The sequence below is a fragment of the Hippocampus guttulatus genome, chromosome 22 (assembly GCF_054856545.1).
Source record: "Hippocampus guttulatus isolate MCC_2025c chromosome 22, RoL_Hgut_1.0, whole genome shotgun sequence".
Taxonomy (NCBI): domain Eukaryota; kingdom Metazoa; phylum Chordata; class Actinopteri; order Syngnathiformes; family Syngnathidae; genus Hippocampus; species Hippocampus guttulatus.
Window position 1 is genome coordinate 6,657,761 of NC_141282.1, and position 15,250 is coordinate 6,673,010.

The 15,250-nt window shown below is 48.0% G+C and overlaps 1 protein-coding gene across 4 annotated transcripts in view; it reads left to right on the top strand.

Annotated features, from left to right (window-relative positions):
* The first annotated feature begins 767 nt into the window (after positions 1–767).
* The window catches only part of cald1a (caldesmon 1a), a 29,296-nt gene continuing 14,813 nt past the window's right edge, over positions 768–15,250 (top strand). The window contains exons 1-2 of one of the 4 annotated variants that reach the window (XM_086103673.1): positions 796–920; positions 1,571–1,717. In XM_086103673.1, coding sequence (XP_085959799.1) covers positions 1,703–1,717 — 15 coding nt within the window. In that variant the 5' untranslated portion in view covers positions 796–920; positions 1,571–1,702. Of the gene's footprint in view, positions 921–1,570; positions 1,718–14,298; positions 14,578–15,250 lie in introns of those variants that run through there. The other 3 variants (XM_086103672.1, XR_015099363.1, XM_086103675.1) reach the window with 3 other exon arrangements.

The following is a 15,250-nucleotide window of genomic DNA, read 5'->3' on the forward strand; positions in this document are numbered from 1 at the left end:
CGGCTGCGGATTTTACCGAGCACGCAAATTACATCCGCACATGCACGCAATCAACATGCCGCATTCATTTTTGTTTTTCCTTTATCTGAAATAGACACATGCAAAAGAGCGGCAGCGGCGGAGCATATGGTGCTCATTTCTGCACCAGTGGCTTAATGCTCTTAGGTTCAAGGCTTTGTTCAGTGCATCATTGTTTTTGAATGGGAAGACAAAGCTGCGCTGCTGTTAATTCACAGGGAGGGAATGAAAGAACCGCGCAGCCATTGTTTTTGTCACTTCGGAGGAGAAAAAAAAAGACTGACAGGTGACAAAGAGAGGAGGCTCTCGACTGTATGTCGACTGGGAAGATTTAGATTCGACTGCGTCAGCGTTAAAAATGATGGACGCTTGTTTCAAGTGGAAAGGGGGAAACAATATTTAGAGGCACACGTATATGTGTCGATCTTTTGTTTTTGTTGTCATTTTTGCTGCTTTCAAACGTGGCGTGAGCATGACGATCTTCGTGTTGGAAGCACGCGATTCTGTTTGTCAAAGCTCATGGATACGTGATGTTAAAGCTGCTCGATCGTTGCTTTTGTTTGGTGAACGAAAACAGGAAGTCCAGAAAATGGTCGAGCGCAACTGCTGAAACTTTCTTCCTTCACGCAGAATAATTATTTTTTTTTAAAAAGTTTTGCTGTAGTTTGAATGAAACCAAGTGTCGTTTGCAAAATCGTTCCAGTGCTGGAGATCACCGATTTAGCTTTTTTTTTGTTTGTTTTTTTGTTTTCGTCTCTCCTGTCAGGGGGCGGGGCTTGAGTTGAGCTTGTATCAGTCGTGCGTGTATCCGAGGAGCGACATCAGACTGGCTGCCTCTACTTCTTCTCTCCTTCTTCTCCTCACACTCGACCCAAGAGATCATGTCCCGTTACGACCCGCAGGTAAGCGCACGCGAAAACACTCGGCCCGTGTGCTCCCCGACTTTCTGTGACGCATGCAAACCTGACCGCTGATTTATTTTCCAGAAAGGATCAACGATGCGCTCGCTGCGCGTCTTTTTGTGCAATCTGTTCGGCCCGTTAGCCGCTCCCTCCTTTGTGCGCCCTCCGAACTTTTTTTTCACGACGAGCTTGCGCGTCACGTCACTCACGGAGGCTTTCGAGTCTTATTTTTGCAGCCGATTTATACAAAGTAAAGTTTGCGATGGCGAGCTGTGGTTTTGGAGTTTTGAGCGCACGTTGGCGCAGCCTGGACGCCAAAGTCACTTGTGGTTTTACAGCATGATGCCACCCTGACAACTTTTGTTTGTTTGTTTGTTTGTTTTTGTTGTTTTACAACGACCACAGTTGTCCTCCAGCGAGTGTAATAAGTAATCCGCATACTATATCTGGTTTCAAGGTGTCACCTTCTTTGTGATCTCTTCACCCCCTGAAGCAAAATTGTCCCCCTACTTAGGCTGAACTTGAGTTGGCCTTCAAGTCTTTGATGGCAGCTTTGTCACACGCTAATATGTGTGAAATGTATGCACGGATGGAGTTGGGAGGAGGGGAGCTCGACTAGTCCCTTTGTCTCTTTTATGCTTTTTTTTTAGGCCAAAGGCGCAACAGTGATTGGGAATGAAAGTATCTGACGAGAAAGAGGAGCTGACGATGCAGTTGTTGTGATTTCGGCCAACGTTACCCATGTTGTAGTCAAGACCAACCCCCACCGAGACCAAAACATTATGACTGAGGAGCATGTAAGAGTCATGAAAAGATGCTTTTGATGGCAAATAATTGGCAGCGTAACAATTTTACAGGGGCCAAAAGAACTATTTGAATGCTATTTTAGTAGTAGTAGTATATAGTAGTGTGCGTGTGTATGTATGTACCTAAATCACCTCTTTGCGTCTACTTAGAAATGTTAAAAAATGTCATCCTTTCGGTCATTTGTGACTAATTTTGCTTGAGATTTAACGTGACAAACACTTTGATCAGTCACAAGGTGCCTGAAATGTTTGAATACGAAAGCGCCACCATTATTCATGTTCCATTGGTACATGGTAATTTTATCACAAATAGACCCAATGCTGCCATCTGCTGGTCATAGTTGTTTTTCCCATCTATCTTAAAGACTAGACTTTTTTTTTCTCCACCGTTTCCCACCAAAAATAAATAATAAAAACATAGTTGACACCAATTTCCATTACTGGGGCTCCTCGTTAGCATTCCCGATGAAAAACGTTTCACGTCAACACCGCTCAGAGAAGCACAGAACTTACCTGGGCATTTGAAAATTGCTTTCTATTACATAACGTTTGAATTTGATGCGTTTTTCAACCCTACCGGATGGGTGTCCATATTTGCCGATTTTGTCTGCTCATCCCAAACGTCGCTGTGGATTCAGCTCAGCGGTTTATCCAGGATTCGGTTCGAAAACTGTCTTGATTGCCGTTTGGAATGGAGTCGTCACTTGGAGTGTTCCGTTTGTGTCGTCGTTTTACGACCTCGGTCAACTCTTTTGGAAAACGATTTCGACAGGAGCACACTGCACAATAGTGCATTTATCATTGGATTGCAGAACTGCATTGCATCATACTGACAGCTGTTTCGAATATTTTGCCACCGCTTGCAAACTCCCAACCGCCGAAATAAATCCGGTTGATGGTCGCTCTGACAGTGCGTTCGTTATCTTTTGGAGGTTGTTGATACAACCGTTGTAATGGATCGCACCGGTTTGTGCAGGGGTACCTAATGAAGCGTCGCGACGACCGCCCCGCCAAGGGGTTCGAGTCCAACTCTTTTGCACCTCGCTTGACTTTACCTTCCACCACGGGGTCCGCCTCGCCTGTCATGTCTTACGGTAAAATGTGGCGCGCGCGCGCAGCAGCAGCGGCGGCGGCGATTTGTAATTGTCACAGTGCGGGCCAAATAAAATGCGGAGGTCATTGCGCGGGGGTGATAACAGGACTTTGGCCGCGTTAGCGTTTGGGCCGGGGGCAGGCAGGATGTCGGGAACATTGCCGTGCATTTCCGGACCGTGTGCGCTTGAAGGCCTCCTGTTACTGGACGCTGCTCCCTCCACCGTCTGATTCAAGCTATGTTAACAAAATATAGACCGTATACCCACACGGTGGATCGGGTGACCCCCATCCGCCTCATTAACGTCATCCTCAACATGCGTCCACACGTGCGGCACGCACGTTTGATAGCGGAGCCCCTTAATCCGGCAGCGTATCAAGTTCCAAAGAAGGAATCGGCCCTTTCTTTCCCGCCAGCGAGCAGCGGCGGCTGCCAAGTGAAGTGGAATAGGATGGAAAATACATTTTTAATGTGCAATATGTTCTTCCCAAATCCACTTTCCCGTCGCTGCATGCAGACGCGCTAGCCAAACATACATCGTTTCTCCTCAGCCCCCCCCCCCCCGCCCCGCCCCGCAGCAGGTGCCAGCATGATGAGCCCGGGTTCTTCTCATTATGGACCAGTCAAACTATGTCAGCTATGTTTTCCTCTCTTTGACCCTTTTTAACCTCTCGCCCGCCCGCTCTCGATGCCGAATGTTTCTCTGGAGAATTTTGAGGCGCTGTAATAAATGGAGGGCTGTGCATTTAATCAAATTCAAATCGCAGGGTGCTCGACTGCAGTTTTGCGGTGTTCGTTGGTGTGCTTGCTGTTTTTGTTTAATGTGCTTAGAAGTGCATTCCAGATGTTTACATTATTAATGAAACAACTCGAAAGGATTAAGACACAGATTTGTTTGCGTGCACAGGGCAATTTTGACTACATTAAAAAAAAAAAAATCAAATAAATATAAATGAATAATAAAATGAACTCTTACAGATTTTTTTTGTGCTGATTCCGAATCGGGTTCTTATAATTAGAATAATCATTTTTATTATTGCAATCGTAAAATACACCCCCCCCACCCACCGCCCCCGGTCTTGTGAATTGGATAGCATGTAATTTGAATGCTCTGCAACCAGAACCACACAGTTTGGACCCACAGACGGATCGGGAATAGGAAAAAGAAATCTTCTCTGGGTAACAAGTCGAAAGTGCTCGCGCCGCCTAATTGCTCGCGAAATCGCACGAGGGCCTGAAACGTTAGACGGTGTTTAGTGAGGCCGTTGGAAAATACACCCGAAGAGCTTTGCAGATGTTTGTGATGTGTAAATCGTGTTACTGGAGATTTTAAGCGCCCTTCCCTTGCCATGAAATCCCCCCCCCCCACCCCCCCAGCGTAATTTTGCTTTCTTTTTTTTTGTTTGTTTTTTCGTCACGATGCAGCCACGCTGACGTTGGATAATGTGACATTTTTCTACAATTGGACTCGTGCTGTCCCGGGTGAAGGAGAATGCCGAGTCATTTTAGCCCCCGTCTTTTGTCCAGCCGAGCGGTGGCCTGTTGCAGCAGAGTTGGCGCAAAACCGACATTTTGATGGAACGTTTCCCATCCTGAAGAAACGCCTCACGAAATCAGCTGCAACTTCTTTTTTTTTTTTTTTTTTAACGATTGAGCCAATCATCTTTGATATCAACCTTTCGGGTTGGTTTTTTTTTTTTTCCCTGCCTTAAAAGTGCGATCACGCCGAGCCCCTTCGCCGAATAAGCAGAGACATTTGTAATTGACATTTGATGTCTTTTTCGTAGGTGCTGATTTATTTTTAATTTTTTTTTTATCAAGGCAGCAGCGCTTTGTTTCTCAAAAGGTGAAACACTTTCTTCATCACATGTCAGAGTGTTTTTGCGGATGATTGATTGAGTGGGAGCGAGGTCAATTCACCAAAGCGGCCCTTGTGATGTCATCCCGCCATGGTGCATGTTCATTCCCCAAAGCAGCTTTTTGGGGAGAAATGTGCACAATTTTCACAGGAGCATTTTGCCTTTGGGCTTCTTCTCATCTGATTAAACAAGCACAGGAAATGTCTCTGTTAGATCTGATTGGACTCGTGCTTTCCTTTTGTCCTCCCGGCGGGACCGCGGACGTGCATGGGCCCCGCTCTGTGGAAGCAACCTCGGCTCCCCCCTCCATTCCTCACCTTCGCCGCCGTTACACCCCTTTTGTGTTTTAAATTCACCAACTTGACTTCACTCTCTCACCGCTGGCCGTATTACAAAAAGAGAACTCACTGGGTGTCGGCCAATTGAGCCCATTCTGACTCATCAAGATTATATTATGCCAAGACCTTAATACATTTCTGTCGTAATCAGCACTAGAAAATTGGTTGGTTTCACCCAAATCACCTATTTTGGAACAAAAGCACAGAAAAAAAACTCTTTTCACGCAATTAGTAGTAGTAGTATATGGCAGCGTGTGTGTGTTTGTGTATACGTCGTGCCATGCATGTGTTTGACATCATACTTTCGACTTCAAAGTTGAATAATATCTCTTCCTTCTTTTGTGGCACTTTCGTAGTAGATTTAATGTGAGCGACCACAGGTTGGATTCACAGACATCCGCCATGTTCACAAGTGCCCACGTTGTTTTGATACAAGCTGACCTCATCCAAGGCTGCCAGACACTGGCCACAGTTATCCCCCCCCCCCCCTTTACCTCCCCAGCTTAATGATCAAACCAGAGTTGGCCCCGACGTTTCTGTGCCCATTCCCATGGAAAAAAAAAACAAAAAACTTGCTGTGATGTTGATGGCATTCAAGGAGTTGAGAAAAACTTATCGTCAACTCATTCTGTATGTCGATACTTCCATGAATTTCCCAGTCATGCCCCCCCCCACCCCCATTCAGCCTCCCAAAACCAAACATGCTTGGCCTATCAGGAGCCTGTCCACTCTTCTGTTTTAAAAGCCCGTATTTTAGCCTCGATGGGGAGTTAAAGGAGCGTGGAGGTAATAGGGTGAGGTAAATCTGTGTGTGTGTGTGTGTGAAAAATACCTTGGAGTGTAAACACATGATCAGTGAGGTCATGTGTGTACACAGCGAGCAAGGTTAACCGCTCGGAGTTGCACAAAGACAAGAGTGCTGGAGGGGTGAGGGACAGACAGGCCAGTGTGCGTGTCGCTAATAGGCTTGCTGGATTTATGCCGGTGGTTTATACGGAGGTTAGATGTGTGTGTGTGTGTGTGTGTGTCTGTGTGTTGGCTTGGTGAGTGCGAACGACATGTTGGACGTCCGCCATACTTGACGTGTGAGGAGTGACATCATACACATAAAAAACAATCACCTTGTCCTTAAATGGAGCCGACTTCAAAATCAGCGCGCGTACCTTGGAAGAACTTGCCCCAAAAATTCAAATGAGAGCATTTTCAGGGTTCTCTTTTGCGCTTTGGCTTTGTTTCACCAACCTAAACAAATATGGCGGTATCACGATGGATTTGGAACGGCCAAATGGCCATCACGCATCGCATCGACGGTGGCCATCCGACTGCTAAATTGAGGATGCGGGAAATTCAGGCAGAATTCGATCCTGTTCACGTGAGCTCTTGTGGTTTTGGTGGATGAATTTCACCCTCTATTGGGCCGTTCGTATTTTGTCCCCGCGCATTCTATTCTGGTGTCTGGCAAGGGCGCCGGGGAGAGCAGAAATATGGCTTTGGAAAACCATTTTAATCAGACGGCGCTGCGCAAAAGGGCGAGGTTGGCACGCGAGATCTCTTTACCTCATCACAGGCCTGCCAGTGGTGATTGGAAGAAACACTCAGTCAGGTTTTATTGAATAACCCCAGCCCGCGACCGGAGGGGGCCGCACTGTAATAGAGCGGCTCGATCGCCGGCGAGGTGGCAGCCAAATGGTCCTTATTAAACGAAGGGCTGATTCATACGAGGTGCCCGGCTGTAGTTGATTGAACCTGCTTGGTGGCCGGCTGGTTTGAACGCTCCAATTTTCAACAAATGAGATGCAAGTGCACTGGTTTTTTTTTGTTTGTTTGTTGTTGTTGTTGTTTTTTTAAAAGAACAAAAGAGGAATTCTGCGATGAACAAATCACAATGCGGACCTAGCGAGCCTTCCGTCAACAATGAGCGCTTCAGGAACAACAGCCGAACGAGGTCAGGGCGCATTTAGCCGGGACGTACCTCCTCGTACACAAATTGAGCGTGACGTCTCAACAGAAGAGCAGCAAGGATTAATTAGCCGGCGCGTTTAGACGAGTGGCTCCTTCTCCTCAGATTAAAGATGCCACATGTCACGCAAAGGAGATTCAAAACAGATGAGTGCGTCAAAGTCGAGCCAAGATCGCAAGGACCTTCCTCCCAAGTCACCGTGTAATGTCTCCCGTCTCGAATGGTGTCGGCTCCAAAAAATCCCACCATCGAGCTTTATTGGCTTGACTGAAAAATACCCGCAGATGAGCCAAAATGCGCAGGACTCTTGCATGCTAACATGCCGACTGAACCCGATTTTCAGGAACCGGCAGTTTAGGGGCCCCCGTGGATGTGTTTAAGACAGCCGCCGTGTATTTGAGAGCAAAAGTCACCCAGGTGGAGGCGGCGGTTTGGAACTGGACGAACCCCCTCCGTGGACCGTAGCCCGAAGGCACTTTGGGATTTATTCCCCTTTAGCCCTGCTGCTTTGTGAACCAAATCTCATTTCCAGTTGTGCCATCCGCGAAAAAAAAAGCGGCGGGCAACCACCTCGGCGGGGCGAGCAGCCTCCAAAGAGCGCCGCTCAATTATTTACAATTTCATGGCTGTCTGAGATACGTGTTATTCCAATAAATTTCGGAATTACTCGGCTTAAGTACCACACGTATATTAGCCTCGAACGCGGAATTTTATCCTCGATTTAATGGTAAATACCACATCATGCTAATGGAATTGAAAGATGATTGGGCATTCCGCGCTCCTAATAGACCGGCGTCGAAAAGTAGCGCCGGCGTGTTAAGGGAAGAAATGGCCCCGGTGAAGCTGCGTGACGTGTTTCAATTTGCCGTTGGAGGAGATGAACTCGGCGGCCTCCCCAAGTTATCGAGACGGGCGGTGCCGTGAAAGAAACAAAAGACGGAGAAAGGGAGCTTTGTTATTTCGAATGGAATTCCCACCCATAAAAGCGAACAGCGGGGCTGATGCGAGGGTCTGCGGCCCTCGCACCGGTGGTCGCTTTGTCCGCTAAAGTGTCGGGAACAATGAGTGGGCAAAAACGCACCTGCGGTATCGGGTGACATGTGAATACTCGGCAATTACAGAACCTTGACGTAGCCTTGCTCAAAAGATGCTGCGGATGACACGCCTGGAATGTGTTTTCTGGACGGCGAAGGGAGCGCTCTTCTCTAAGACAAACCGGATGTGCCGTTTCAACCGAGGTGTGTCAGTTTTGCTTCCCGCTGGGCGGCTGAGCCCTACTTGGAAAGTGATGGCTTCGACGGCAGTTTGACTGCTCACTCTTGTCCGGCACCCAAGTCACGTAGTTCGGTGCAGTTCAATGTCATTCAAAGAACTTGGCGGCCCATTCAATTCATTTTGGGGCCGTGTGCTGTTTTCGCTAGATAGTGTCTATTGTGCTATGACGGGAATAGATGGGAATGGCATGCATCACGGGTCAGGGCACAAATGAGGGATGCGGCGGTGAAGTGTGGTGCCATTTTTTTTTTTTTAATCCCATTATTGTACGAGATCCTTGCTGATTGCAGTTCAATTATACATACTTTTAGTGCAGATAAACCCCTCTAAAAGTTGTGTTTGCGTGTGCGTGTGCGTGTGCGTGTGCGAGAGAGATAATGTCACAATGCTCACAGGCATAAATATTTCTTATCCTCTGCAAAATGAATACTATTACTGCCGTACCGAGAAGCCGAGAAGAGCTGGGTCTCCTGTATATCCGTACGTGTGTCTTCTACTGTACTATTACTGCCGTACCGAGAAGCCAAGAAGAGCTGGGTCTCCTGTATATCTGTACATGTCTTCGACTGTACTATTACTGCCGTACCGAGAAGCCGAGAAGAGCTGGGTCTCCTGTATATCCGTACGTGTCTTCTACTGCCCCCTAGGTGGCCGAGGCGTACACGCCGCAATAAGCAGCGCAATGTGCGTTGGAGAGAGAATGAAACTGAGCACCCGTTTTGTCACTCTTATTTAGTGACATCATTATTCTCCATCTTAACTCCAAACAGCGTCATGGGATCCACTCTCGGCGCCCACTGTGAGTAATAGAGCCTCTCGGTCCAGTCGTCTTGCTCGCCGCCACCGCCCCTTAATCCCCTGCTATCTCTCTCAAGGAATGCAGCCCCTTATTTTGAAAAATACCTTGTCATGTAATACCCTTGAAAAGCAGCCTCGCAGCACAAAAGAAAAAAATGGTGGTGAGGTGGGGGGGGTGGGCGACATTCCACCGTGTGATTTAGTGACGTGTGTTCAAACGAGACGAGAGAAATAAAGATTGATGACATTTTTGGAGGGATTTAAACAAATATGTTCTCCGTGCAAATGACTTTTTATTTTTTATTTTTTTCTTTGCGGGTTTGCACTCCGCTGTCATTTTTGCAATTGGCTTCCAGTGTGTGTGGCGCGTTGCGTCATGCTTCGGAGTCTCATGTATGTTTCCATGTAAGGTACGATGGGAGGATGTTCTCTCTGTGTGGTTTGACTCTGCAAGATAAATCATCTGGCTGCCGCTTTCCCTTTCTTCCCCCCCCCCCCGGGGTCGTCCAATGTGACTAAAATGCGGCTGTTGCAGGAAACCCGTCACAAATGCCAGAATTTCCACTTTTCCAACGTGTCTCCAAAGTACCCACAGACTCATTTTCATGCGAGCTCTCTTTTTTGCCGTCTTTGTGGCTTCTGTTCATTCTCGGGATACTTTTGAGTTGCCTGGTTATGAGACAAAAACATACAGCCCTCAAGAGTTTCATTTTTCGCCCCGAGCGGAGGTCGCTTGGCTTCCATTCGCTTTTGAATCTTTTTTCCATTGGATTCGGCTTTATGTTGTCGTCAGCTGGATCAACTCCCATCGTCCATTGGCGGTAGCAGTGCTCGGTTTAAAACCGACCATATATCAGTGCCTGCTTAGACCGGCATCCGCGGCCCGCTCACCAGTAGCAGATTAATGTCCCATTGAGGAGACGCAGATTCCTGGCAGCGTCTCATTTGTTCCGACACAAGGCAGGTGTCCAAAACGACAATAGCTTGAAAGTTGGTGGGGGTTTTTTGTTTAGTTTTTTTACTACTGCTGCTAATATTAGCAGTTTTGACTCCATTTTAATGGTGTATTGTGACGAGCCCCAACTTTAAAAATATATATATATACATACATACAGTCCCCCTCATCATGCCGATGACTTTGTGACATCACGAGACCAAGACGACGCCACAATTGATTAACAGTCCATACCTCACCATTGTGATGCTTCAAACACGATGTCCCCAGAGGGTGCTAGCTGGCCACTGAGCTTCAAGTGTTCAAGCGACAGCTTGCAACCCCCGAGACCCAGCGAGCGGGGAAGACCCACAGACAGGTAGACGGCAGAAATTCAAACCTCGACGTCGAGCTAAGTTCGCAGTTATACGATAGTTCCTGAGATCGAGTTCTCTTGAAATATTATTCCCCGACCAGGATGTTGATCTCAAATACCGCTGTAAACATTTTTGTATGTATGTTGATGTACATGTGATTTGAAGTGGAAAGTACGTTTTTCTCACGCAAATTAATTGACCATGAAATTCATACGAAGAGGTGTCGAAGGGGCGCTTTTGGCTTGAGCGCAGCTTCCCCCCCTAAGGATAATTCTGTGTTGCGCATGATGAGAATCAACAGAATACCATGTTGGAACATGGAAAACGTTTGATTTCTTCTCGCTATGTTGTGCGGTTGCATCACCGGCGGGCATTCCAGCTAATTGGATCCACGCTTCTTTGTGAAGTGTCCGCAGTCATGTTTCTAACTTCAGCGGATGATTTTGGCCTTTCTTTCTTGGAATGTAGCCTACCAGGAGTTTTCTCGATGAAACGTCTGCGCGGTGAAATAATCGGCGTGTTAGCGGTGTCGCGCGTGTGCGTCCGTGTGCGTCCAAGCGGCTCCAGCGTGGCCTTCAGTCACGCAAGCATTGAGTGGGAGCCAAAAGTCCAGCCACTGTAACGTTGAGTGCGAGGGCGCCGCTATCGCGCTATGCACACAGCAAGCGAGAAAACGTTTTCTTTTTTTCTTTTTTTTTTCCTTTTTCCCCAGTTTGGTTACGGGAAAGGCAGCATTTTTTTCCTTCCATATTTGGTCATATGGACCAGCAGCAGCAGAGCACTCGTCTGCATTACAAACCTGCTGAGTTTGTGTGAGGGATTTGGATGCCTTTTCGCTTTGCAGTTTAGCAGGATGCAGCATGCTTATAAAAAGTTGAAAGTTGGCACTTTTAGATGATATGAGCAATTGGAATCCAGCTTGTCATGCAAATAAATGTCCCTCCTTTCGAGAAGAAAAAAAAAGAATTTGAAACGTAAACACAAGGATAAAAGTCGTTAGCTCTCTTTTTGGCTGCACTTTATTTTGGGGGATTGGATTAGCAGTTGACCTTTGGGATTTATCATCCTGGCCGCTTTCCCGTGGCGCTTTATTGTGAGACGAGCAGCAGCTGGGATTAATTTCAATTTTTTTTCTTTTTTTTTTTTTAAGGGCCAAATATTTGTATTTTAAATGTTCTGTTGGAGAACGACATGGGGGGGGGTTGATGGACATGCTGTGTTGGCGCACTGTTTGTACTGCAATTTGAGTGTGACTTTGCTCCAAGCGCGCCGTCGGAAAACCTATAAAGAGTCGGTCGACGCCGGCGCAGGTGTTTTGAGCTGCCTTTTCAGATGTTTCACAAGAGCGGGTCCTCACTCACGCACCCAAACGATCTGACAAGAGAAAATGACGGAATGAGCGGCGCGTGACAGCGTGCGCCGGTTGCAGTCAGTTGAGCGGAAAATCAAACAAAAGATTGCAAAAACGGAGGCCTCGAGATTCTTTTGGTATCAATCAACTTGCACTTTGCTTTCCAAACACAAGGCATCTGTCACGAGGAAGATAATGGCGGTACGAGCTGTGCTGCTAAAGTAGACATGAGAGGACCGTTTCGGTTTAATTTTTCCAACTTTTTGGGCCATTAGCCGCCCGGTTGTAAACTAGCCAATGTTTTCCAGTTAATGCCAATGAAGTGTTGTCAGATGCACTTTCTAGTGATCTCACTTCCACATCGCTCACCAGACCTTAAATGCGTACTGTACACTCATTCGTCGTCATAGTTACTGCCTAATGTGTGGATGGCGACCCCTAGTGGACAGAATCATCTGCACCACACACTGACCGGTATCGGCAGCCTGCACGAGTACCCGATAAGTTACAATAAGGCCAGCGTCACCCCGATCCCGATGGTTGGTATTAATGTATGCATTCATTTGGCGATGAATTGTCAACAGAGTATTGACGCCGAGCTGCAATCTTTCGCCTGACCGATTCAGCCGTGACGCGTGTGCACCGTTCATCCCGCTGGCGCATCACGCAGCCTGTCGTCCGCAAAACGTGCAATGCATCCGAGGTATTCCGTTGAGCTTTTTTTTGCTTTCAAGTGTGCGTAGGAGTCTGTGTGTGTGTGTGTGTGTGTGTGTGTGTGTGTGTGTGTGTGTGTGTGTGTGTGTGTGTGTGTGTGTGTGTGATTCACTTTCACACTGCCAGGCCTTAAACAATATGAAACATAGTCTGGGAATGCAGGAGTCTCATTTTTCCTCCGCGGATGGAAACTTTACATCTCTCCGCCTTCTCGTTTTCCCTCGTTGCCGTTGGATTAGTCGGGGTAGTTTCGGGTGATTTCGGTGTGTGCGGTCAGCTCAGCAGTCAACCCCAAAGGACAGCCCCCAAGTCAGTGCATTTCTTTCCCGATCGGTCCCGTTTGATGTCACGTGACGCGGGAACACCAGCGGCCGGGCCGACGAGATGCGCCCTCGCCGGGGTCGAAGGCGCTCTTTTTGGGACGCCTGGAAGTTTGCGAGCAGGAAGCAGATGGTATTGAGATCGAGCCGAGCCGTTGTTGCGTTTGGCCGCCTCGCCGCGGCGTTGACAACAGAAGACATTGTGCTAGATTTTCACGCCGTGGCGCTCGTATGCAGACGGATGGAGAAGAGGGAATGTGTGTAATCCCTTGTGTGTGTAATATTATCCGGGCTATCATTACAAAAAAATAAAAATAATAATCCAAGTGCCCCTTCATATTTTATCTGCGTAATAGTGAGCAGTTAAAGGATAAGCTTCGGTCGTCGGTGCCAAGACACACTGAAGGGGGAAAGAAATGCCCCTGACTGTATAATCTGGATTATTATTTTTGCTGTATTCTCATAGTATGAGTAAAACCGCGTCGCCGAGCCAAAGATCGTCATCAACAAAAAAAAAAAAAAAATCCTGTGTAATTTCAAAAAAAAATCTCAATTTTACTCGTCGCGCAGAATTGACTTAATTTTAGCCGCAATGGGGACAATTTGAAGGCAGTGGGGAGCCCTGCTTCAAATCGATATTTGCCCAACGTGCGTAGGCGAATCGTGTATCGGACAAGGCGCAGTCAAATAAGCCAATATATCATCCGGCCCGCCTGTATAGGTCGTCCTTTGAGCGCAAGGCGGAGAAAGCCCGATGACAAATGAAGCCCTGAGAGGTGCAGGCAGATATGGAAAGTAGGAAATATCTTGGCCGCGCTGCCCGAAAACCTCCGGTGAGTTCATGAATGCTCATCTGCGGCAGCTCGGATCCCCAAAGACCGCCGCCGTAAATGTCTTCGCGCTGCCGAGCGCCCGCACGCGAGAGTGAAGGTGCATAGCGGAGACGACCACAAGCGCTGGGCCCGCGTTCCGAGCGGACCGCCGTGGGCACTGATGGAAATCGCGCATATGCAATACCGCTCGCGAGGCCGCTGCGCAGGTGGCAAACCCGAGGCCCGTGAGCCAGAGCCGGCCCGCCGCGTCGTCTTCCGTGGCCTTTGGACGTACCGAACCGTGATTTTAAGACGCATCGTGACGATGAGTCATCAAAAGTGGCCCGCGATGCCATCCAAAAAAAATGTTAACGTTGCGACTAATATTTGTTGTCAGACGCCCTTAAGTGGAGTTTTTGCTGTGCCGCTATCTTCCTCTGTTGTACCGTCAGGAGACGCCAGTGCGACGCCTGCAGAAAACATTTACACAACTCCAAACTGTCTCTGGAGCTTCTGCCAAAACAGCTGTTCATCTTCAGCGCCTCCAGGCACGCATTAAGCCTATCGCCGTCTTTCTTCCCCTCCCCGCTCTTCCTCCCTCTCCGACTGCGGCAGCCTTATCTGCTGTACGATCGTCTCACGATAACGACCCAATGACAAAATACTCCGCATTACCGCTACATCTCAGCCGGCAAAGCCCCGAGCGTGCGGCGTCCGCTCCCCTTTTGCTAGCGTTACTTATTGAACGCCGGGAGCGGGTCGGGGCGGCTGTCGTTACTCGGCACGGGGTCGGGGCTTTCGCTCCCGTGCCACGTAACTGAAATGCCTGCTTTCACCCGCACGCCAAAAATAACTGGCTTTTAACGTGAACGTATAGTCGCGTGTAGCCGAGAGGAAAGCCAGTATTTTATCGTGACATCGCCGTCATGACTTCGGAACTGCGTGACAGTGAAGTCAACCTTTGGTAAACGTGTCACCGTCGGAGAAGAGAGAGGCACGGCGGATCGATCCAGATTTCAGGTCGGTAGGGCGCGGGGTCGGCCGAACTTGAACATGAAAATCCACCTCCGACGTTGCGCTTGGGGTCGCTCGACAGGATGGAACGCCGTCTTCCTTTGCTTCCTCATTCTGCTTCTGTTATTAGCTTTGGTAGAAGTGTGGGTGGTCCCTCTGGTGCTAAACACCATTTTACACACATACACATCTTGCGGAGGCCCTTTTTATGCGAGCCAGCGGCTTCCCCCTTGGGCCCTTTGCTTTGCACTTTCCATTTAAAAGCCAGAGATTCTTAGGAGATTGCATTTATTCGGTAAACGTATTAAATGTATCATTAGTTAACCGTTGCAGCCCAAATACTTATTTGATATTCTCGTCAAGTCCTGCTATACGATTCATTTGTGTTGGCTCTGTTGATGGACCTTATCTTTTAGTCATTAAATTCGGAACCATATTTCATTTCGAGACATTCCGGGGGAAACTAATGTAGTGTGTCTCCCTTGGCGTCCCCCGCGTATATGGAGACGTGTGTGATTAGACTGGTGCTGTTTGGAGGCCTTGTCACTTGTACTTAGTGTTCTTGGTCTCTTTTCTAATTACGGTTGCATGCGTCCCCAGCGCTAATTGGCCCTTGCCCACAGTCACAGACGACGCTATCTTCACATCCAAATATAGAGAGTGAATTACTGCACTGTTG